We start from the raw sequence: 24352 nt of genomic DNA, 5'->3' as shown, positions 1-24352 counted from the left end.
CTCCCCTTCAAACTCATAGTTTAAGTGAACCCATATTCTTAACTTCATTGAGCCTGCAAAGCAATTTTTTATTTCAGTTTGAAATTTTTCAAATGCATAAAACAGTAAAAAGAAATAGTGCAATAAACACTGTGTGTCCCCCACCTAGAGATTGTTTCCAGGATGAAGTATCTAATTAGTTCCTCTCTGTGTGCATAGATACAGACAACAATTGGAAACTCAGTGCACGTACAATTGTGAGTCTTTGTCTCTGTCTGCTCACAGGTGTGGGGATGTATCTCTGAGAATCCAGATGCTCTCCTGTCCTTTCCAGTTGTTTTGGAGCTGATCTAGGTGCCTACCTATTTACCAGGCAAAATCCAAATCCACTCCAGCTCATTTCTAAGTGTTGACCGTGGGCAGAGGAGAGCAGAAAGTCATTTCTTAGACAGACCCCTTACTGCACAGACCTTTACGTCATCCCTGCAGTGATTTGTTGACCTAAATCACTTAATGTGGCTTATCATTGATATCAAAAGTACATCACATGTCCAGGTCGGGCATGTTTTACTGCTTAGAGTGGGAGACAGCATTATTACAATCAGGAGTTGACTATAATTCTTACTTGTGTTCAAAATCAGCTCTGGATCTGTGGTCCTTTTCAGTCACACACTGGCTCCATATTGGTCTGATTCTGAGTAGGTTTTGAAGGCAGAGCCAAGAATATTGCTGAGTTCAAAGTCAGGGCTGGGACAGACTTTAATTCTACACATTCCTGTGTTATCACATCCCATCTCCATCTGGACAGACTGGCCCACTTAGGGAGTACAGGTCAGTAACACGAGAATACAGGTCACTGTGAAATATTTAAAGAACATTCTGGCACCAAAAAAAAAAAAAAAAGAGTAGGTAATAGGATTGTTATTTCAAATAAAATTAAAACATAGTAATAGTTATCAGTGCTGATATTTGGAACTTCATTCTTGATGAATTGTTTGCTATGGCTGCCACCATCTATTTGCCAAGACATCCTGGAAATGCCAGAAATGAATCCACAATGGCGAAAGAGCAGCACTGTTAGCAGTAGGGCCTCCTCCTGTGTGCTGGCCTGACTTACAACTCCATCATTAGTGACCTTTTCTCCTAACGTTGTCTTTGCTTTATTTCCTTTTCCCTGAGATAAAGAAACAAAAATTCTGCTAATTTAAAAGAAAACGTGGAGTGCTGATTTCACTAGCCAAAAGGTTGCCTCTGGCAGTCCACTGGAAGTGACTCAGACTTAACCTGGGCTCCTTAGGCCAAAGCGAATTAGGCTGTGTGACTTTGCATAAACCACTTTTCTTTGCTGATTCTCTGATGTCTTTATAACTAGTTTCAGTAAACCAGTGAGGGAAAAGTGGGGGAGCCTTGGCCATCACTATTTCTCATATTAGGAAGTAGATGACATCTCAAATAAATAATGTTGTAGACATATTAATAACTGGATAAAATTTTATCAGGGCCCATTTACTATAAGAAAATGAAGTTTCTGGATGCAGTTGAGGATCTCATAGTCATTAAATCACATTTCTCAGAACTAAACAGTGTCTACAGGTGGGTATTGTCAGTGACCTCTTGGCCTTGATGCTCACTAAACCAGGTTCTTTTAAATCATTGTAAGTGTGAATCCCCTCTCTCCCAAACAACTAAGCATGAGTGTTGGGGAGCCTAAATGCTTAACAAAATACCGTAGGTCATCAACTTATGGAAGAAAAAGTTGATTCTTGCTCATAGTCCTAAAAGAGCCAGTCTGGGTTGTGCAGGCCCCCTGCCTCTCGGGCGTTTGTCAGGGTGATATGGCAATGGTCGGGTGCACATGGTGCCTCCAGCTGACCACTACATGACTAGAAAGTAGGAGGGAGGGTTGGAGGGACCAGGGCCCTACAGTCTGTTTTGAGAGCATGCCCTCAATGACCTAAGGCCTTCCCACAAGGCCCCTCCTTCCAAAGGTCCACAGAACCCCCAAAAGCTTTAGTGTGTGTCCTTTGGGAGACATTCAGCATCAGACCATGGGAGTCATAAGTGGGAAGTTCTTCTGCACTATGGTTCAAAGGTGAAATGCTCTCCACAGACTCAGGTGTCCCTAGCTGGAGCACTGTTTGGAGAGGTTGTAGGACCTTTGGGATGCAGAGTCTGGCTGGAAGATAAAGGCCATGGGGGTAACGCTTAGACTGTCCTCTCTGCCTCCACTCCACCTGGGTCTCTGTTTCCTGCTTTGCTTGTGATCCTTGTAAGGGACTTTGCCACACACTCTCAGCACAACAGGGTCACCCCCCATGCCTTCCCCCACATGATGAGCTGACTCACTAACCTGAAGCTGTGAGGCAAAGTAAATCCACCCTCAAGTTGCTCCTGTCAGGTGTTTTGTGTACACACACACACACATACACACATACACACATACACACACATACACATACACACATACATACATATACACACATACACACACATACATACATGCATACATACACACATACACATACATACACATATACACACATACATACATACACATACACACGTACATACACACATACATACACACAAATACGCACATACACACATACACACATACATACATACACATACATACATACATACTTACACACATATACACAACACACACATACATACATACACACACATACATACATACACACACATATACACATACATACACATACATACATACACACACAAAAATAAATATACTCTTACCACACGTCTAGCATCACATTGTTTGGTATCTACTCAAAGGAGATGAAAACATATCCGTACAAAAACCTGTACGATGGCATTTATAGCAGCTTTTGTTCATAGCTGCTTAAAACTTGTAAGCAACAAAGATGCCCTTCAGTGGGTGCATGGATAAATAAACTTGGTACATCCAGACAGTGGGAAAGTATTCAGTACTGTAAAGCATGACCTAGTTGAGCACTGAAGGATGTGGAAGAACCGTCATTGCTATTACAGAGAGAAAAAAAGCCAATCTGAGGAGACCCACTCTGTGTCTCCATTTACATGACATTCAGGGAGGTGCAATGAGACAGTAAGAAGATGGATGTTTTCCAAGGGTTGGAATGAAATGAGCAAGCACAGCTCAAGGGAGTCTGGTGTTTTGTTTTATTTTTACATTCACAACACCTTTATTACAGTTATATTGATGGTTATCTATTTTATGTTTAACTTTGTTGATCCCTCATTGGGCTTAACTTACCAATTAAACTTTATTATAATGTGTTTTCATAAGAACAGTCAGCCCTTTGAATGAATAGTTTCTGCATCCACAGATTCAACCAACCATAAGTCAAAAATATTTTTTAAAAACCAAGTCTATACTAAATATATATGGATTTTTTTCCTTGTCATTATTCCTTAAATGTTATTGTACAACAGCTATGTGTATGGCATTTCCATTGTATTAGATATTATTGTGTTAATTTTTCCTGGTGAGAGATAAACAAAGATCCCTTCACCCCAATAGGTACCTACAGAAGATCAAAGTAACAATTCACCAAGTTCAGTTTTTGGGCTTTCTTCCAGGGACATGGATAAGAGGTTACTTATAGCCTGTGGATGATCCAAAAACAACTACATCAGTACAAAGTCCCACCACAGGAGACATCCCGTAGAAGCTGAGTCATGGAATCCCACTTTTAATTAACACTTTGCTTCGTATGGACTCTAGCGTCTATCTCTAAATATGGGGAAAGAAGGCAGAATGGAGCGGGAGCAATGGCTGGACCCAGGGGAGGTCCTGGACGCCCCGGAGTGGTGGTAGCTCGATTGCTGCTCACTATTAGCACTAACTATCTCTGTTGCTCTGCTTGCTGTGTTGCCATGACTACTGAGTCACAGTCATCGCTACTCCAAGATGGCATCCTGAAGGAAAAAGCCACACTAGAACAATATCATAAGTAAACTAGACATTGTTTAAAATTAACAGGAGGATTAAGTATTATACATACATTTGGCACCCACAGAGGCCTTGGAACTAATTGCCCACAGATACAGAATTAGTTACTTTTCTTGTCACTGTGACAAAATCCCTGACATGTATCATGAGAGAAGAGAAAGTTTATTTAGCTTTCAGATCAGGGGATATAGTCCATCCTCCCGGGAGGTGTTACAGTGAGGTCAGCTGCTGCCCTTGGTGGCAGGAGGCTGCTTGCTCATAGCTCAGCAGACCAAGAAGTAAAGAAAAGTGAATGCCAGTGCTCAGCTGACTTGTTCCTGTTTTCCTTTTTATTCAGTTCAGGTCACCATCCCATGGGATGGTAGCATACATGGTCAACATAGGTCTTTCCCCTCAGTTTTCTCTGGAAATATCCTCACAGACACTCAGATGTATGTCTCACTAATGCCCTAGGACTGCCTGTCTGTTTTCCTTCCTTCTGTCCTTCCTTCCTCTCTCTTAATATGTATGAATGTTTTGCATATCTATATCTATCTATCTATCTATCTATCTATCTATCTATCTATCTATATCAATATAGATATATAGATATATAGATATCCATACACATTACATGCATGCATGCCTGGTGCCCACAGAGGCCCTCTTGGATCACCTGTAAGTGGAGTTACAGATAGCTATGAGCTGCCATGTTGGTGGTGGAAATCAAATCCAAATCCTCTGGAAGAGTAGCAAGTGTTTTTAACACCTGAGCCATTTTTTCAATCTCCTTAGGCTTGTCTTAATATAATTCAGTTGTCAATCAAAATTAACCATCACAAACCCATCTCTTGCCAATTTAAACATCACTTTAAACTATAATATTCCACTTCTGGTCCCTAAATGTTCATCTTATGTTCATCCCATAATGCAAAAGCATTTAGTTCACTTCTAGAAGTTTCCCAAGTCTTAACAGTTGTAACATTGTTCAAAAGCTCAAATTAAGGTCCGCTCCAAGACTCAAGGCAATCTGTGAACTGTGAGCCCCTGTGAAGGTGAAAATGCAGATTACAGACTTCCAATAGACAGTGACACCGGGTAAGCATTTCCCTTCCGAGAGAGGAGTGGGGCATAGAGAGGACGGTTCGGACCGAGCAAGACTGAAGCCCAGCAAGCAGAGAGGGTTTAGATTAGTGAAACTACCCAGTAGATTCTATAATGGTGGACATGTAGTGTTATGTAAAGTGGCGTGGCTGTTGATTCTGAAAGGAGCCAACACATAATTGTCATTCTGGAAGTAGCTTTGTCAGGAGGAAGGGTCCAGACTATGATCAGGCCCAGAGTCAGATGAGCATTACAGAAGGGAAGAGTACGATATATCAGAAACAGCATAATGGATGGACCTTAAGGTGGAGAAGCCCCCTTTAAAAATGAAGGGAGCTTCCCTAAAGGAAAAGCTTAAAGAGTGAGACCCACCAGGGGCAGGATGATGGGGGAGGGCAGAGAAAAGAGCCATTTGGGGCATCTCTTGTGTAGGTTGGTAGAGGGAACTGGCAGGATGCTTTATACCACACAGTTAGGTTTGAGATAACCTATCTGACAAGAAGGATGGAGGAGCTGGGTACTGGTTAAGGTCATAAATTATGAGCATAAAATCTACAGTGCAGAAGAACTCTTAATGTCTCAGAGAGAGAGTTGAGCATGGGAGCCTAATTTCTTCAGGCTGTGATATCTGGCCTCTTAGGGTGACTTTTGCTGAAACCCAAAGAAGGTTAGCAACAACAAAAAACAACCACAACAAAAAAACATACACTGTGACTTTGAATGATAATGTGTTATATTCATGATATGTAACAGATGTACCATTTGGTTTTGTGGAGAGTGTTGATGATGGGGGAAATATACACGTTACTGAAGTAGGAGGCACATAGGAGAGCTTGGTGGCTTCTGCTCTTTGTGAACCTAAAACTTCTAAAAATAAATTTTATTTAAAAAGTAATTGCAATGACTAATTAAAGGATACACAAGCCAAGCAGAACTAGACAATATCCTATCATAGTAACCAGCAGCACATAAAATAGCAGAGAACAGATTGCAGTTAAAATAAGTACAAGCTTCAATAATGCTACAGAGGAGAGAATATTGATGAAGTTTAGAATGTGTGTCAAGAGCATATGATGACTTTGTGGAGAAACCGGATTACTCAGACATTGCCACTCTGGAAAGCAGTCTGGCAGTTCCTGGCCAAGCTAAAAATGGACTCACCACACAACCCAGCAATTACATTTTTGGGCATTTATCCCAGAAAAATTAAGACTTATTTTCATGAAGAATTTATACACGAACATTCATAGCAGCTTTATTTATAACAGCTCTAAACTGGAAACTATACAAACGTCATTCAACAAGTGAATGGTTAAACACACTGATGCGCACTCAACAATTAAAAGGAGTGAGCTATTGATACAACGTCCTTGGACAAAACTTTACATTATGAACAAAAGTCAATTTCAAAAGTAGACATACTTCATGATTCCTCTTGTATATTGTAGCATGAATCTTAAAAGTTGTTATTAATAAAATCAAACCTGAGCCGAGTTATTGGGGTCCATGCTGGTAGATCAGAGAGACAGGACAAGCCACAGCTATCTCACCTGGCCAGATCCTCAGCTGGTCTTGTCTCCTCAGACTGGAGGCCTCTGAGTCCTCATCCGGAATGGGTCTCAGCTGAATTACTGCTCAAAAGCCTGAATGCTTAACCAGCCACATGCTTAACCAGGCCAAAATGCCTAACCAGCCAAATGCTGAACCAGCCAAATGCCTCTAGTTTCTTGTCCTCACGCCTTATATATCTTTCTGTTTTCTACCACCACTCCCTGGGATTAAAGGCTGGCTTTCTGGGATTAAAGGCGTGTCACCATGCTTGGCTATTTCCAATGTGGCCTTGAACTCACAGAGATCCAGAGGGATTTCTATCTCTGGGATGCTAGGATTAAAGGTGTGAGTGCCACCATTTTCTAGCCTTTGTATCTAGTGGCTGTCTGTTCTCTGACCCCAGATATTTTTATTAGAGTACACAATATTTTGGTGAACACAATACCACCACATCTCCTCTCTTTTTGTCTAAAATTAAAAAAAGCTTATAACTAATACAAGAAAAAACTATCCAATAAGTATATACAATATATACAGCCAAAAATTACATTAATGATGTCTAGTCCATTAACATTTTACAGATTCAGATAAAAACTCCATTATATATATTAACAATGTCCAGTCCAGTAACATCTGATAAACTCAGACAAAAAATTTTCATTACTTATCTTATTTAAAACAAGTAGTTCCTTTTTAAAAGTAGATTCCATAATCTCCCTTTTTATCTTATCATATCCATATTCTCTCTTTTTTCTTTTCATAATACATTCAGTAGTTTACCTTTTGTCATTTTTATATCTTCCCCTTTTTCTTCAGTGTAGATTCAATGATCTACCTATTTATCCTATTATTTATCTTCTTTCTCAGAGTAGATTCAATGATCTATCTCATATCTATATTCTCTTTTTCCTTTTGCTTTCTAGGGGTGAAGATATCTTTAGGGAATCTTGAAAAGAAAATTTTTGGGTTAATCATCAAGTCCTGTATCATTTGTCCAGTCTCTGCATAATAGGAAAGTTCAGGGCTTGTTTCAAGACCTTGTTCAAGTAGTCTGTCAGGCTGGATCATCTCAGCTAGCCATCTCAAAATTGTCCTAAGCAGTTTGTAGTCCAAAGCAAATCTTTCAGCTTAATGGCTTTACCATAGTCCTTTTGAAGATTTCAAAGTTGCTGTTAGGTGTGGTCATGGTTCCATGCAGACTTTTTTTTTTTTTTTTTTTTGTGCCTCCTCTGTGGTTTGGAGCAATCACAGTCTGATAAATGTCTCTCTCTCGAACCATGAACATTCTTCCCTAGTACAGGAAATCTTCACAGCAATTTTTCCCCACCATTTTTCTTGCCAAACTTTTCCAAACTGACCTTTGCCGATGCTTTCTTGTAACATGATGGTCCTGGCAATTCTTCTCTGAACCAGCAGCAGTAAACCCTTCGTCCCAGGTAGCAGCATCACCGCAGTCACCAACACGATGAGAAGGAGCTGGCAACGTGGAGCAGTAGCTACTGCTTCCATGGTCCCACCACTGTTTGTGGTTCAGTCCGGGCCAAAGCTTCTCCCAAGCCTCCTAGGCCGGCCTCAAACTCGGGATCTTCCTGCCTCTGTCTCCTTCAGCAATTCCTACCGGCGTGTGCCACCACAACCGGCTGTGTGTAGCTTGGGCCTGAGCTGGGGCTCACAAGGCCACAGGCAAACAGCTTTTTCATGAATTCGTAACACGAACGTTGGGCGCCAGAATGTAGCATGAATCTTAAAAGTTGTTATTAATAAAATCAAACCTGAGCCGAGTTATTGGGGTCCATGCTGGTAGATCAGAGAGACAGGACAAGCCACAGCTATCTCACCTGGCCAGATCCTCAGCTGGTCTTGTCTCCTCAGACTGGAGGCCTCTGAGTCCTCATCCGGAATGGGTCTCAGCTGAATTACTGCTCAAAAGCCTGAATGCTTAACCAGCCACATGCTTAACCAGGCCAAAATGCCTAACCAGCCAAATGCTGAACCAGCCAAATGCCTCTAGTTTCTTGTCCTCACGCCTTATATATCTTTCTGTTTTCTACCACCACTCCCTGGATTAAAGGCTGGCTTTCTGGGATTAAAGGCGTGTCACCATGCTTGGCTATTTCAATGTGGCCTTGAACTCACAGAGATCCAGAGGGATTTCTATCTCTGGGATGCTAGGATTAAAGGTGTGAGTGCCACCATTTTCTAGCCTTTGTATCTAGTGGCTGTCTGTTCTCTGACCCCAGATATTTTTATTAGAGTACACAATATTTTGGTGAACACAATACCACCACATATATCATTTGTGAAATATGTTAAAATGGGGAATGGATTCGTGGTTGCTGTGGGGGAGGCAGAGGCAGGAGAAAGGCTTGGAATTGATGAGCATTTTCACCATGGTGGTTACTGAACCCACAAATAAGTGCAAACATAACTGATAAAGAGCTAATTTATTGGTGCTGGATATTTTATTCTAGTTGTGTGAGATGTTACATGGCTATCTGTAGAATTCTTTGCAACTTACTATATGAATCTACAATTATTTCAAGAAGAATTTTTAGTTTGTTATTATTACTAAAGGAGTGAAATAAGACTGGGATGTAAGCATGGTGAGCAAAGCGCCTGCCTGCATGGTGGTGAGCAGAGCGCCTGCCTGCATGGTGGTGAGCAGAGCGCCTGCCTGCGTGGTGGTGAGCAGAGTACCTGCCTGTGTGGTGGTGAGCAGAGTACCTGCCTGCATGGTGGTGAGCAGAGTACCTGCCTGCATGGTGGTGAGCAGAGTACCTGCCTGCATGGTGGTGAGCAGAGTACCTGCCTGCATGGTGGTGAGCAGAGTGCCTGCCTGCGTGGTGGTGAGCAGAGTGCCTGCCTGCGTGGTGGTGAGCAGAGTACCTGCCTGCGTGGTGGTGAGCAGAGTGCCTGCCTGTGTGGTGGTGAGCAGAGTGCCTGCCTGTGTGGTGGTAAGCAGAGCGCCTTGCCTGTGTGGTGAGCAGAGCGCCTTGCCTGTGTGGTGAGCAGAGTACCTGCCTGCGTGCACAAAGCCTTGGATCCTGTCCTCACTGTCACACAACTGAGTGTGGTGGTACACTACTGCACTACCAGCACCTAGGAGGTGGAGGAAGGAGAATCAGAATTCCAAGGTCACCACCAGCTGCATTGTGAGTTCAAGGCCAGCCTGGTTAACATAAGACCTTGTCTCAAAAAGGGAGGTGGGGAAGAGAATTAGGAACTTCCTGATCAGAAGAGTAATGAGAAAAGAGGAAAAACTCAGCCAAGATATAATTTCAGTTACATGAAAGGAATAAGTTTAAGAGATCTGCTCTATAACATGGCGACTATTGCTAGTCATATGGTGTGTTATTGAAAAAAGAGTGGATACAAAGAAAGGCGCAAAGCTACACAGAGAAACCCTGTCTTGAAAAACCAAAAAAAAAAAAAAAAAAAAGAATGGGTGGAGACTGTCCTCACCACCAAAATGTATGTATGTTTTTCATATGTTAATTAAGTAGATTGGTTGACTTTACAGTTTGTATACATATTCAAAGCATATTTTACACAACAGATACAAATAATTCTGTCAGCTTATAGTTTTAAAGAATGATACAAAAGTATTGAAAGTGAAGTAATGGTGGAGATGGAAATATCAGAAGAAAGTAGCTGTAATCTATTAATGTCAGCTAAAACAGACTGCAAGGAAAAGTTCAGTACACAATAATAGAAAGAATAATTAAGTGGGAAGATGAAACAACCCTGAGCTACACCTAGCAATGGAGGCTTAACATATGTAAAGCAAAACTCAGTAGATTTTTAAAGGAAAAGATAAATTCATGTTGGTGGTGGATTTTTAATATTAATCCCTTGGCAACTGATAGTAAGGGCTTGAACACAAGATTAATGGAAATAGATAGGGTAGACATAGACTATTTAAGTCTCATAAAGCAAATGCCAGTTCACACCAAAGCATATTTCCTGACCACAGCTCTATAAATCAGAAATTAGTAGCCGAAGGGGTTAAACTCTCCCACTTTTACAACTGAATTTAGGTTTCGGTTCTCTGAGAGGAGCAAACAGGTGTCTCTCCCAACAAAGGGCCATTTACCAACAAATCACATTCAGGGCCAAGGGAGAGAACCCAAACAAGGCTGTCAGCCCCACAGAGTCTCAAGGACAAGTCCTACAGCCCCCCTCTGGGTCATGTCAGGACTTGCCCAAGCTTGCACAAATATACCCAAAGATAAAACCTCAGCCAATTAAAAGTATACTAATGTAATTTGCTTAACCAGTGATTGTAGCTAGAGTTTTCCTGTCTTGCCCACAGTCAGGACAAATCTTTGTCACCCGCCAGTCCCACAGCCGCTCAGACCCAACCAAGTAAACACAGAGACTTATATTGCTTACAAACTGTATGGCTGTGGCAGGCTTCTTGCTAACTGTTCTTATAGCTTAAATCAATCCATTTCCATAAATCTATACTTTGCCACGTGGCTCGTGGCTTTCTGGCATCTTCACATGCTGCTTGTCCTGGTGGTGGCTGGCAGTGACTCCTTCTGCCTTCCTGTTCTTTCTTTTCTCCTCTCTGTTAGTCCCGCCTATACTTCCTGCCTAGCCACTGGCCAATCAGTGTTTTATTTATTGACCAATCAGAGCAACACATTTGCCATACAGAACATCCCACAGCAAGTGATGTTTAAGATGACCTCACTGTCCCTGAAACTCCCCTCAGCTGTGCTTAAAAGGAGCCTACACGCTTCTCTTAGGATTGTCACCATTTTGTACAGGTGAATGACCTCACATATGCTGGTGTAGTAAATAAACGCTCTTGATGATTGCATACGTGAATGGTGGTCTTTTGTGGGATGACTAACAGACCCTAATAGTAACAACACAGTAAGTAACAGCCCATTCAGTTAAAAAAATTTAAACACGTTTCTTAAAAATATAAGGCTCAGGTAAACCTCATAATAAAAAAAAAAGTAGAATGGAATGATGGTAGTGAGTGGACAGAACTATGCAGAAGCTAAAACTGGGAGGAGAGTGTACTGCTGTGCCTGCATGTCTTCCTAGATGAGGAGGAAGAGGAAAGGCTATTAAAATCCAAATGTAGATGAAAAGGTAAAAACAATAAACAAATATAACTTAAATCTAGGAATGAAATATATTAATTTCACCTTCAGAAAGAAAAGTCTTCTGGTCAGGCCAATAGCTCAATGGGTAAGAGCACCTGCTGCCAAGCCTGATGACCTGAGCTCATTCCCTGGGTCCCACACAGTGGAGGAAGAGAACTGACCCCACAGGTTGTCTTCTGACCTCCTCATGCACGTCATGACCTGTATATATGTGTACATACCAGTAGATAACTGCATAAAAATAAATATTTAAAATTTTAATAAATATCTTCAATGTCTTAGAGGGAGAAAAGACAGAAACATCTGTAATATTTTATTTCTTTGAACAAAAATACATAACTTGTACACATAAATTATATCACAATTTTATTGAAATATAATTCACACACCATATAATTTGGCAATATCAAATGGACAATCCATTGATGACTTAGCATATTTGTCAAGTTGTAAAACCATCCTATAGTCATCTTCAGGAAATTCTGTCACCTTACAAAGAATCCCCCCATTGCTGTCAAAGCTCCCTGGTTCCCCTCCTTAAGCCAACCACTGAAATAAATGAAGTCATGGGACACATGATCTTTCAAACTGGATCCTTCCATGTAGCACATACTTTTCCAAATTCATCCGCTCTACAGTGTGTTTTAGTAGTCTTTATGGCTGTGTAGTGCCTCATTGAATGATCACACCACATTTTGTTCATTGGGTCATTTCCACTTTTGACTATTATGAGTAATGCTACAATGGGGATTTCTACACGTTTTTGAGTAAAAATTTTCTGCATTTCTCTTACTCTAACAAATGGAAATTCCATGTTTTTGAAAAGTTATCAAAGTGTGTTCCAAAGTGGTTGTATCATTTTTGCCTTCCTCGTTTTATTTAAAGGTCCTCGTTTATCTCATCCTTGCCAATGCTTGTTATTGTCTCATTTTTGTTTGTGGCCATCTTACCTGGTGTGCAGTGGTATAGCACTGTGGTTTTGATTTGTAGTCTTCTCTGGAAAAACCTGCTCCACTCTTGTGCTTTTATTGCCTGATTGGATTGTAGGGGTTTTTAATGCAGTGTCCTGGATATCAAGCCCCACTAGATAAGGATTCATAAATATTCCTTCTGTTCTGCTGTTTGCCTCTTCAGTATGTTGACAAAGTTATCTGAGGAACAGGAGGTTCTGATGTGAGCTTGGCCTATATCTCTGAAGGACTGTTTGCCTAGCAGATGACAGAAAACAGGGATGGTCACCAGCACCACAAAAACCATCAATAAAAGGTTTTTATCTTGATGAAGTCCAACCTGTGTATATTTTTTATTTTATCATATGAGATTTTGGTGTCACATACAAGAAACCCTTGCCAAATCTGGCCACCAATTTTAAAACACCCAGCCTGGTGTCTTTTGAATGGTTCTTTAAATGATTTAAAGGATTTTAGAGTCAGCAATTTACTTTTATAGCTATGGAAGATTTTCATAATTATCCATTCAATGCTAACTTTCTTTTGATTCTTTGTTTTCCTAATTATTGCCAAATGCATTAAATTGTAAGTAAGAATCATGGAAATAGTGCATTGTATTGTGACACAAGCATTCTCCATGAACAACAGTGAGCAAAATTACCACCCAGTGCCTTTATTAAGAACAAAACCTTAACTGACTAGACACCATATTATATATCAACTGTAAAATGAGTTTTCAACTTTCCTGCTTCATTTTTTAAATACAAAATTTTACTTTGGCTTGGCTAATAGAACTCTAAAACCTCAAAGACACTTTACTTCTGAAAAGGAGGTCTTGTGGTTGCGCTGTTCACTTGAAATTCACGTAGCTCTTTCTTTGGAATTTGAACCTAGCTGGAAGTTACATTCTGTAGACTAAGAGAAGCTCTCTGTACCATTGCTAGTTTATACTTAGGAATTTTACACATTTGTGCCTGGATGAGAGTATCAAGTACATCTGTGTGTGTGTGAGTGTGCATGTAGTATATGCACGCTTATGTTTGTGTGCAAATACACATGCATATGTGTGCATGTGCACATGGAGGCCAGAGGTTGGCCTTGGATGTCTTCCTCAAGGGCTGTGTGTGTGTGTGTGTGTGTGTGTGTGTGTGTGTGTGTGTGTGTGTGTGTGTGTGTGTGAGTGTGTGTGTGTGTATGTGTGCGCGTGCGCGCGCGCGCAGGAGTGCAGGGGCCACTGTGAATGTATAGAAGACAAAGGACAACTTTGGGGAGTTTGTTCTTGCCTTCTGCCTTTCTGAAGCAGGGTCCCTCTTGTTGATTCTGCCTTGTAGCTCTCTCTAGATTAGCCGGCCCACGAGCTTCTGGTCAGTTCTTCTGCCTCCACTGCTCACCTCAGGGTGGGAGTGCCAGAAGTATGAACACAAACCACTGCTTCTGCTTTTTATATGGTTCCAGAGATTGAACTCACACCGTCAGGTGTGAATCGTCAGCACTTACATCCACTGAGCTCTCTCCCCGCCCCTCCACATTATGGTTTGTGAGAGGATGTCTTACTGAACCTGGGGTTTACCTGATTTGGCTGGACTGGCCGGTGAGCTCCAGGGCCCACCTGTCTCTACCACAGTTCCGGGGTTACAGACATGCACCACTACCCTAACTTTATGTGGGTGCTGGAGTCAGAACTCAAGTCCTCATGTTGCACAGAAATTACTTTACCCATGGAGCCATCTCAACAGCCCACAAAGAATCATTTTAAAGTATCAAATTTTAAATTTTTATTTTTAAATATCATTTTAAAATATCAAATAATTCACCATCTATCTATGGTAAATATTTGGGCAGAACTTCCTTTTTAACCTTCATGGTTCTTATTTAAACTGTTACATACTTTTCAAGTATTTACTAATCACCCAACTTTGAGGAGTAGATTATTTAGAATACTCAGTGGAAACGTAAGACTTGGTTTTCTGTCTCAGAGAATTTGCCTTTTCCTTGTAGAGCCTGATGGCACACATGAGGATATTAAAGAAGAAATAGGATTTGCCATGAAGGGTCTGAGTTAAGGTTCTGAGATGCTCTAGACCTCCACAGGCCAGGAGGGTAAAGTCTAATTGGAGAGAGCTGATGGGGAACAGGAGCACTGGATGAATCCAGTGCTCCACCCACCTGAGAGTGCGTGTGCCACTTACCAGAAGTAGAGCAGTGCGTTTTGAACAGCTGACTGGCTGGGTGGGGGCAGTGTGGGGCTGACAGAGCTGGCATTGGTGATGTCGTCAACTTCCGAGAACCCTGGAGATGGAGAGCAGAGGAGCACGTGGGGTGCAGTCTGTCTAGTGGGACACTTTAGAGGTAAAGGCTCTGGAGAACATCTTCCTCCTTTTTCCTGAGGCCAGGAAGGTGAACTAACTTGTCAAGGATCAGAGAACAGAGATCTATGTCTGTGATTCCCCTCTAGTCCTGTGATCTTTTTCATACCACAGTTCTTCTGGGTATATTAGAGAAAACAAAATGAACAGAACAGCTAAGACAGAAGCATCTCCATGGGCAGTAAGACCCTGATGCCTGTTTACTGAATGGGGCAGACAAATGCCTAGAAAATTGAGTAAAGGACTCAGTTATTTCTTTTCCAAGAGAGGATCTCACTATGTAGCTCAGGCTAGCCTTAGGACCCTCTTGCCTACGCCTCCCACCTCTGCCTCCTTAGTGCTTGGGTTAGAGGCATGAGCTACTTGGCTATGACTTAACAATTTTTGTCATTTTATTCGTGTGTGTGTGTGTGTGTGTGTGTGTGTGTGTGTGTGTGTGTGTGTAGTACATGTGTGTACATGAGAGCATGCATGGGCAGCATCTATGTGGAGGTCAAAGGACAACTTCAGAAGTCAGATCTCTCTTTTCGCTGTGGGTTCTCTGGATCAAAGCCAGATTGTTGAGATGTCCAGGACGTGCTCTCACCCACTGAGCCACCTCACTGACCCTGACCAAGTCATTTCCAAAAACCAGTATTTGCTTACTTTCTCACTTTAATCAAATGTTATTCCCAGGGTAGGTTTGGCAAATGTAGGTGAAGCAGAACCGAGCAGATGAGTAAGTCAGTTAATACAGCAGCATACCACCACCACCACCACCACCACCACCACCACCACCACCACCACTACCCACCACCCCACCACTGCCAAATATCCTACAAGTACTGTTTCTAAAGCCATTAAGAGAAAATATTTCCTTTTACAGGTTCACCTTTTTGGAGTTTTGCTGGCTATTTTAGGAAACTTGGTGATCAGCATTTCCCTAAATATCCAGGTAAGAAAAACTGTACTTTTCTGACTGCAGTTTTATCAGGAGTGTAGTATACCTGTCATGGGGAGGGGCTTTGGCTTCTGCAGCTCTTTCATCCACTAAAAAGAAAGAAGAAAAATAATAAAAAATTATATTTTGTGATTGAACTATGTAGACTAAAGGTCTTGAAAAATGTAGGATATACAGTAAGAACTTCAACTGAATTAAAAACCCCAAAGAACTGCTGTTGCTAAACTAAAAACTGAATGAAATCTGAATTTTAAACCAAACTATGAATTCAATCTAAATTTTAAATCATTTAGTAAGTCATTTTGCAACAGAATCAAACCAAATATAGTTTCTAAAGCTGAGTTAAAATTAGTCTGAATATCAAAATATCTCCTTGAATGTTATATAATTTAATGTAAAACTTTACTAGACCATAGCCTAATATAATTGTTAGCAATTTCTAAGAAATGTATTTTTTCCTGAAAAATATGGAAATAAATCATGTTTTATTTTACTGAGATCTGTCATTGTGACAAAGCACCCGAGAAAATCTAGTAAAGGAAAGATTTGTTTTGAGTCATGTCCACTTTGTCCTGTTCCACTTGGCCTGTGGCAGTGAGTCCATCATGGCTGGAACACATGGCAGAAGAGACCTATTTGCCTCCTGTGTCCAGGAAGCAGGATGGAGTGGAGGGGACATTAGGAGAGGTTACAGTGCCCCCATCAAGGACATGCCCCCAGTACCTAACTTCTTCAAGTAGATCCTAACTCTTTAGGAGATGGTGACAGGAAGCTGTCCCACTGTGGGACATTTTAGACCAAACTATAGCATTTATAAAGAGAGCTCTAGGGCCAGTAAGATGGCTCATGGGTAAAGGCACTCGCCTCTAGCCCAGGCCCACATGGTGAGGAAGAACCAATCTCCTGAGCTGTTCTCTGATCCCACGTGTACTCTGTGTCACGGTAATTCACAACTGAGTTGTTTTAATGCCCTGTGTTTTCTTCTAGACCTCTATTTCTTAAAAGATGATCTGGACCAGTCCACTAGTCTTCTAAGGAATATGCTCAGTTTTCCTAAAATCTAGGAGAAAACGTACTTAATGAGTTCCTTGGAATGCATGGGATTGCTTCATTTTGCAGCACGGGGATGAAACCCAGCGCATCGTGCAGGCGCATGACGCATGCTACCACTGAACTGTACCTCTAGCACATTGCACTTATATTTTAATACTTTGTTTATCTTTAATGTGCATTGGTGTGAGGGTGTCAGATCTCCTAGAACTGGAGTTACAGACAGTTGTGATCTGTCATGTGGGTGCTGGGAGTTGAACCTGGATCCTCTGGAAGAGCAGCCAGTGCTCTTAACTGCTGAGCCATCTCTCCAACCCAGCATTTATATTTTAAATACAAAGAAATATTTAGACCAGATATGAATGAGTCTACCCGCCACACTTCCCAGCAACTTGCATTATCTCTGCTATATTAATTTAGTAGATGCTTCAATCCATACATCTGAATCCCTTCTAAAAACACTCTAATACCTCACTGCCTTCATCTTGTTAATGTTTCTTTTGGGATCTGGATCTATTTTAAATTCTAAAATAGCCTGTCTCGGCATAGTGCTCTAAAAAAGCTCCTCGCCTCTATAGGATGCTTGCTTTCAGGTAGTGATGAGAGTACACATTACAGAGCTGTGAGTGAAAAATCAGTGTGTTACACAAAAGACCCTATAGAAATGCTTCTGCTTGGGACAGACAGATAGCCATACTAGTCAGCAAATAAATGAGAAAGCTCTGATGTAAAGTGACATTTAAACTTTCCAAGCAAGTGAGACTTGGTAGTGCACGCCTTTAACCCCAGCACTTAGGAGGCAGAGGCAGAGGGATTGCTGAGAGTTTGAGGCCAGCCTGGGCTACATAGTGAGTGCTGGGCCAACCAAGGATACACAGTGAGAACTTGCCTCAAAAAATAAAGTAAAATTTGACAGCAAGTTTTAATTGGGTAGAAATGTTTTCTATTTATGTTCTGATTTGCTTCCAGAAATATTCTCACCTCCATTTGGCCCAGAAAGAGCACCCTAAGCCGTACTTTAAGAGTGTGCTTTGGTGGAGTGGAGGGCTGCTGATGGCCATTGGAGAGGTGGGGAACTGCGTGGCCTACGGAGTCGCCCCCATCACTTTGATCGCGCCATTGGGCTGTCTGTCAGTTACAGGTAGGCCATTCAGATGTTTATACCTTAGAACAATTGATAAAAGATGGAGCACGGAAGAATGTCCTAGTCCTGGTTTTCTGAGTAGGTTAACAGAGGGTCACAGTTGTGATCTCTGTTATGCCCTCCCAGGCCACCACAATAACCACATAGAAACATGCATGCTATAACTGTTCCATTTACACTTAAAGGCCATAGTCTCAACATCTGAGTCCTAAAAGGTAAGTCACTTTAAAAGTTATACTGTGTTTTTGATCACTAATGGATTATCTAAAAACATCTCTATGCAGTTATATTTTATTTTTATGTTAAACTGATAATACATGTAGTTGGATCACTGTTATCTGATCCTGAACCATAGTTTGGCCTCTCTTTGGCATTAAAAATTAAAAATGAATTATTCTGCATTACCATAAGAATGTGCAGTTTTATAGTAATGTCACAATTGCCCACTTTCAAAATTTATATGACTAAGTACATTTAAAGATGAATAAAATGAGATTTCTCCTAAAGAGCAAAAATCACTGCTAACAAGGAGGATAAATTCTATAAGCCTTGTTAAAAACTAATAAAAAAAAATTTGCATTTTATTCCTTATCTGCTGCTTGGGAAATAGCATGTTTCTAAATTTCTGTGAATTTAGAATCTTCATTGAAATAGAAACAACTTGATAGTTGTGAATGTCTAGATCAAGCACAGCATACGATCCCACAGCCCAGGTTTCACATTTCCCTACAATGTGATGTGGCACTCTCCAGGAAGTGTAACTTAAACTGAAATAATATGTAGAGAGACAATTCCATTTTATTTGGGAAGCTTCTCCTCTTAACTTTTCAAATTTTGAAGATTATATTATAGTCGATGCTTTACAAGGAATACTTACTTCACTTTCTGGAGATTGTTGAACCCCCACATTGAGTCCAGGGAGATGGCTGCATGGGTAAGAGTGTATGCCAGCCTCATAGACGGGAGGACCCGAGTTTGGATCCCCAGGATCCCTGTAAAAGCCAGGCTGAGCAGCACTTGCTGGTAAGCCCAGAAGAGCAGGTGGAACAGAGGTAGATCCCAGGGACTCCCTGGCCAGGCACTCTGGCTGCAACCATAAGCTCCAGGTCCAGTGAGGGACTTTGTCTGCAGAAAGTAAGATGACCAGCAGCAGAGGAGGACATCTGACACTGTCCTCAGGTCTCCACATATATGCACAGGGTAGCACCCACCACACATGTGTTTACACACGTGCATACAACATAACTACACACACATACAAAAAAATCCACATGCTGGTACTACCCTGAGGAGACAAAATTTAGGCAGTCATTTACCATTTTTAACATCCCAATAAAATAGGTAAGTGGGGTGTGTGTTCTATTGTATTGCATATAATACATCCACAGATATTCTAGATTTGTTTCTTCTTAATATCTGAGAAATAACAGGTAAGAGTTTTTATTGAGTTGTGAACATGGGGCAGGGGGCGTTCTGCTTTTCTGCTCTCTTCGGGTTGTGCATTTCGTCATCTCTGCTCTTGTTTCTTTCTGTAATGCTCTTTTGTAGATGAATTTCTAAACAGTCTTATTAAATAAGAAACACAGAGCCAAATACAGGGTGCAAGCCGTAGAGATCAGGGAAATAGTGAGAGCCACCAGCTAACCTTAGCTCACCATGCCTTAGCTTCCCAAGAGAACCAGCTTCTTCCTGTCTAACCTGCGCCTTTATTGCCTTGATGTTCTGCCTTCTCATTGGCTCTTAGCCCAGCCACCTCACTTCCTTATCACTGCCTGTCTGTACAGACCTCCAGGTCTCTATGGTTGGTACTGGGATTAAAGGCGTGGGTCACCACACTTGGCTGTGTCTTTGAACACACAGAGACTCTGCCTGCCAGGTGATTGGATTAAGGGTGTGTGCTTCCACCGTCTGACTTTAGTGTATGGCTGGCTATCTGTGTCCTCTGATCTCCAGGCAAACTTTATTTATTATAAACATATAAATAAAAATATCACCACATTTCAGCACAAATAAAATATTACCACACTCTTTCCATGAAATGTCTGAGGACAGAGTGTGTGGGCAGCACCAGAGGCTACCTAGAGGAGGGCTGTGTGCACCACATTGTATTGACTCTGTTTACCTCCTGTTCTCCTAGCTCTTGGGAAAACGTTGTAGTAAGAATAGTTAAGACGAGAATTCCCAAGTTGCCAGAAGTGGGCAGTGATACCCCTCAAAGACCGTCAAGGAAGCTGGGAACCTGCTTCTGTCACTGCGCTTGCTCGAAGAGCTCATTGATAACGAGGGAGTTAAGTTGTCCAGCCTGCCACTTAGTGTGTCCCCTTCCTGTGCCCCCGCTCTTCTGTGATCCCTCTGCCTGGACATGTGAGCTTTTCATAATGATATAGGTCATTGTTGTTTGTGTGCTCTTAGCCTCAATTTATGTTCCCCCTGGAGAACATTTTAGCTACTGCCTTTCGGAGCATCTAAAACCATCCAGAGACCCTCGAAGTGCTGCTCAGCCCAGACTCGCTGAAGGCACTCACAGGCCCTCCCAGTCCAGCTTGGCTCTGGCGGGTGAAGAACACCCACAGGTCCACAAGGTCCTTGCGGGCATCATTCTGATAGCAAATATTTGGTGAAGAAAGAGAGAGAGAGAGAGAGAGAGAGAGAGAGAGAGAGAGAGAGAGAGAGAGAGAGAGAGAGAGAGAAGTGGAACAGTTCATGTGCTGTGGAAAGAGGCAGAACTGAAGAAGCGAAGGCAGTGAGGAACTGACTGACGTGGGTGGCCTGTCCTGCCACCTGGGGCCATGGTGACCTGACTCAGACTTCTGCCAAGGGCCATGTCTGGGTCTGTGATCTTCCCACAGCCAGGGTCTGTGTTGATATCTGAATCTCCTATTACCACCAAAGGCTGTGCGGATACCCAGGGTCTGGGCCGCCACCTGAGGCCATGTTGGTGTGCTAGGGTCATGCTGCCACTGGGGCCATGCTGATCTGAGTGGCCAGCCTGCCGCCCAGGGCCATGGTGATGGCCAGGCCCAGACTGCTGCTGAGAGCCTCGTCTGGGTCTGTGTTCCTCCTGCAGCTGAGGTCTGTGTTGATGTCTGTGGCCTATGTTCCCTCTGGGGGCCATGCAGAACATGCATGTTGAAGTCAGAGGCCATGCTGAGCTGGCCCCACTCCTCACTCCTCACTGGCCCTGGGAGAAATGGTCCTGCCCCAAGCAGGAGAGTAGGCCCAGTGGCCTAGACACTGGAGAGCCCGCCCTGCATTCAGGATAGCTGGCCCCACCCCTCACTGTGGCTCTCTTGGCTAGGGCACAGGAGACCTGGCTCCTCCCCTCCCTTCACCTGAGGGTTGGTTTCAGAACTACCTCCCAGGCCCACATCCATGGCTTTGAGTTGGCCCACTCCAACATCAACCCCATCTACAAGCTGCTGGAGCACAAGAAGAGACTGGTGCTGTGGAACCACAGCCAGTCTCTACGACTCAGGGCAACAGCAGGAGTTTCAGTGTGGATCCAGTACTGATGGTGTACCAGAAGCCAGAGGCCTTGAACCAGACCAACAACTCATTACAGTGAACATTTCCAAGTAAAGCTGTTTGGACAAAAAAGTTACCATGCATGACACACAGCAGCTCCCAAGACCACTGCAACAAATGGACATGTGCTCATGGGCACTCTTACAGCACCACACATGGACTTTAACGGTCAGAATACTCCACAATTCTGACTGGGCAGTGGTGGCTGTCTTTTGCTTGTGTGTGTGTGTGTGTGTGTGTGTGTGTGTGTGTGTGTGTATTTGGCGTGGTGGTGCATTTGGAACCTGGAAGGTGAAAACTGACTCCTGCAGGCTGGCCTCTGACTGTCATACTTATACAAATAAAATCACGTAATAGAAAGTTTTATGTGATTCCATAATTGCAGAGGTATCAGAGTTTGGGGGTCGAGAGTTCCATGGGGCGTGAGCTACTGTGTGTCTTCAGAGGAAGGTCAATAAACCCATCTCCAGAACCCAGTGGCCACAGGCACTTCTATGTGGAGCACCTCAGATACAATAATTTCTGCAGAAAACCCTTTAGGTGAGGCTCACAAACCCCCCAAGCCTTCTAAAGACTTGGCCTGAGTAACGCCCCATGCTTAGTAGTAGACTCTGGCAGAGGAAGAGCCCGCAGCTCTGGTGGGACTCCGTGCCCAGGCCGAGCTCCAGCAGCGAGTGTGGGAGCCACCTTTGTGTCACTTTCTTTCTCCACAGACAGCGGTCCCCAAGCTTATTCTAAGAACGCTGGCGGTGCTGCAGGAGTTCATTCTCCATGTGACTCGGGTGGTCTGTCTCTAGGAAGCTCGCGGCTGCAGTGTCGTCAGCGCCTAGGCTGACTAGTGCTCCGGGGAAGCAGCCTGCAGGACCGTCCCGAGCACAGCTCTGGGGACACACTGCCTGGCTGCATCCCACTGCTGCCCTCTGCATTCTCATGCATGGAGTTTAAACCACTTTATGCCTCAGATCACTAATCTGTAAAGCGGTGGTAAAAATAGTTGCTATTTCAGAGTGACGTGAAGACCCAAGTAACCTCAACTATGGAAGAAGACGGTTTGACATGCAGCTGTGCATATAATTATCATTATCGTTGCACAGGAACAGAGTACGCTGTCCTTTATGATGGAGTTTGTTCCTCGTTCTAAAATGGATGAGCCAATTGGGGAATGCTTTGCATTGTTCTTATCCATGCAGTGGTTAATTTGCAGGAAGCAGGAAGTAGAACTGTTCATCCATGAAGCAGCAAGAACACTCCTCCACATTCTCCCTAGGAACATGTTGTGAAATTCCAGAATTTCCAAGTAAGAAACTAAGACAGGGCTGGAGAGATGGCTCAGTGGTTAAGAGCACTGGCTGCAATCTTAGATGGACCCAGGTTCAATTCCCAGCGCCCATATGGCAGCTCACAACTGTCTGTAACTCCAGTTCCAGGAGACCTGACACCTTCACACCAATGCACATTAAATAAAATTAAATAAATTAAAAAAAAAAAAAGAAAGAAAGAAACTAAGACAAGCACAGTTTATAGAACAGCACAGGCCCAGCACGATAGTGCACACCAGCACCACAGCACTCAGAAAGACAGCCACTAGCTCATGGCCAGGCTAGCCATGCCTACGCATGAAGACTCTTTCTTAATAAATAAAAGGCACTCCTTCTCAAGGCTCAGGGACCATCTTGGAAGAGGGAATAGGAAGACTTTAAGAGCCAACTGTTAGGGAGAGGCAGAGTAAACCTGTGTAAACTGGCATCTGCCAGACATGATAGTATGGTCCCACTCATGAACTCACAGCATCTATGGCTGCCTACATGAGATCAAGCCAGTCAGCATTCCAGTGTGGCAGAGAGGGCCTTATAGCTCCCGCCCCTAACTGGGGTACCGTTGATAGTTGATGGCAGAAAGAGTCGGTTCTCTTTAGGGATGTGGCCTCTGGGAGCTCCATGATCTTCATTGGGCAGCACAAATTGGAGGTGATAGACTATTAAAAAAAACCTACAAAGTTATGAAGGGGTCAGTGAGGGGGTGGGGTGGGTCTGGGAGGAGATGGGGAATAAATATGATCAAAGTAAAGTATATTGTAAGAAATTCTCAAGTAATAAAATAAAAATATAGTTTAAAAAGACAAAAAAAGCAAAACAAAAAAATCATGGTGGGAAGAAAAGGGGAGGGCAGACAGGGCGGGAAAGGGAGGAAGTTTATCAGGTGAAGAAAGCGTTGTCCTCTAAGTGTGTGGTCTACCTCTTCCTGCTCTCTTCAGATCAGCTCTGTGTCCTGAATGTTAACTCGAGCTGAAGGGCACACTTATTTTCATCTCCAACTGTGACTTGATTGTGTACTTTTTAGAAGCTATTTATTATTGTACCAGAAATCCATTAAAAAGACATGCTAGATAGATAGTAACTGGTACAATGACTCAGTCAGGAGATGAGTTCAATCCCCTGAGCCCCACTTAGGAAGGAAGGAAGGAAGGAGGGAAGGAAGGAAGGAAGGAAGGAGGGAGGGAGGGAGGGAGGAGGGAGGGAGGGAGGAAGGAAGGAGGAAGGAAGGAAGGAAGGAAGAAGGAAGGAAGGAGAGGGAGGGAAAGGAGAAGGGAGGGAAAGAGGGAGGGAGGGAGGGAGGAGGGAGGGAAAAAAGAAGGGAGGGAAGGAGGGTGGGAGAGTGAACAGTGATAGGCAGGCAGGCAGGCAGG

General features: G+C 42.9%; 1 protein-coding gene across 4 annotated transcripts in view; it reads left to right on the top strand.

Annotated features, from left to right (window-relative positions):
• The window catches only part of Nipal2 (NIPA like domain containing 2), a 96690-nt gene that overhangs the window by 12511 nt on the left and 59827 nt on the right, over positions 1-24352 (top strand). For all 4 annotated transcript variants that reach the window (XM_028884467.2, XM_028884466.2, XM_028884465.2 and 1 more), the window contains exons 2-3: positions 15873-15941; positions 17967-18138. In XM_028884467.2, coding sequence (XP_028740300.1) covers positions 15873-15941; positions 17967-18138 — 241 coding nt within the window. The remainder of the gene's footprint in view (positions 1-15872; positions 15942-17966; positions 18139-24352) is intronic.

The sequence above is a fragment of the Peromyscus leucopus genome, chromosome 20 (genome assembly GCF_004664715.2).
Source record: "Peromyscus leucopus breed LL Stock chromosome 20, UCI_PerLeu_2.1, whole genome shotgun sequence".
NCBI classification, from domain to species: domain Eukaryota; kingdom Metazoa; phylum Chordata; class Mammalia; order Rodentia; family Cricetidae; genus Peromyscus; species Peromyscus leucopus.
This window is presented reverse-complemented; position numbering and strand designations above follow the sequence as displayed.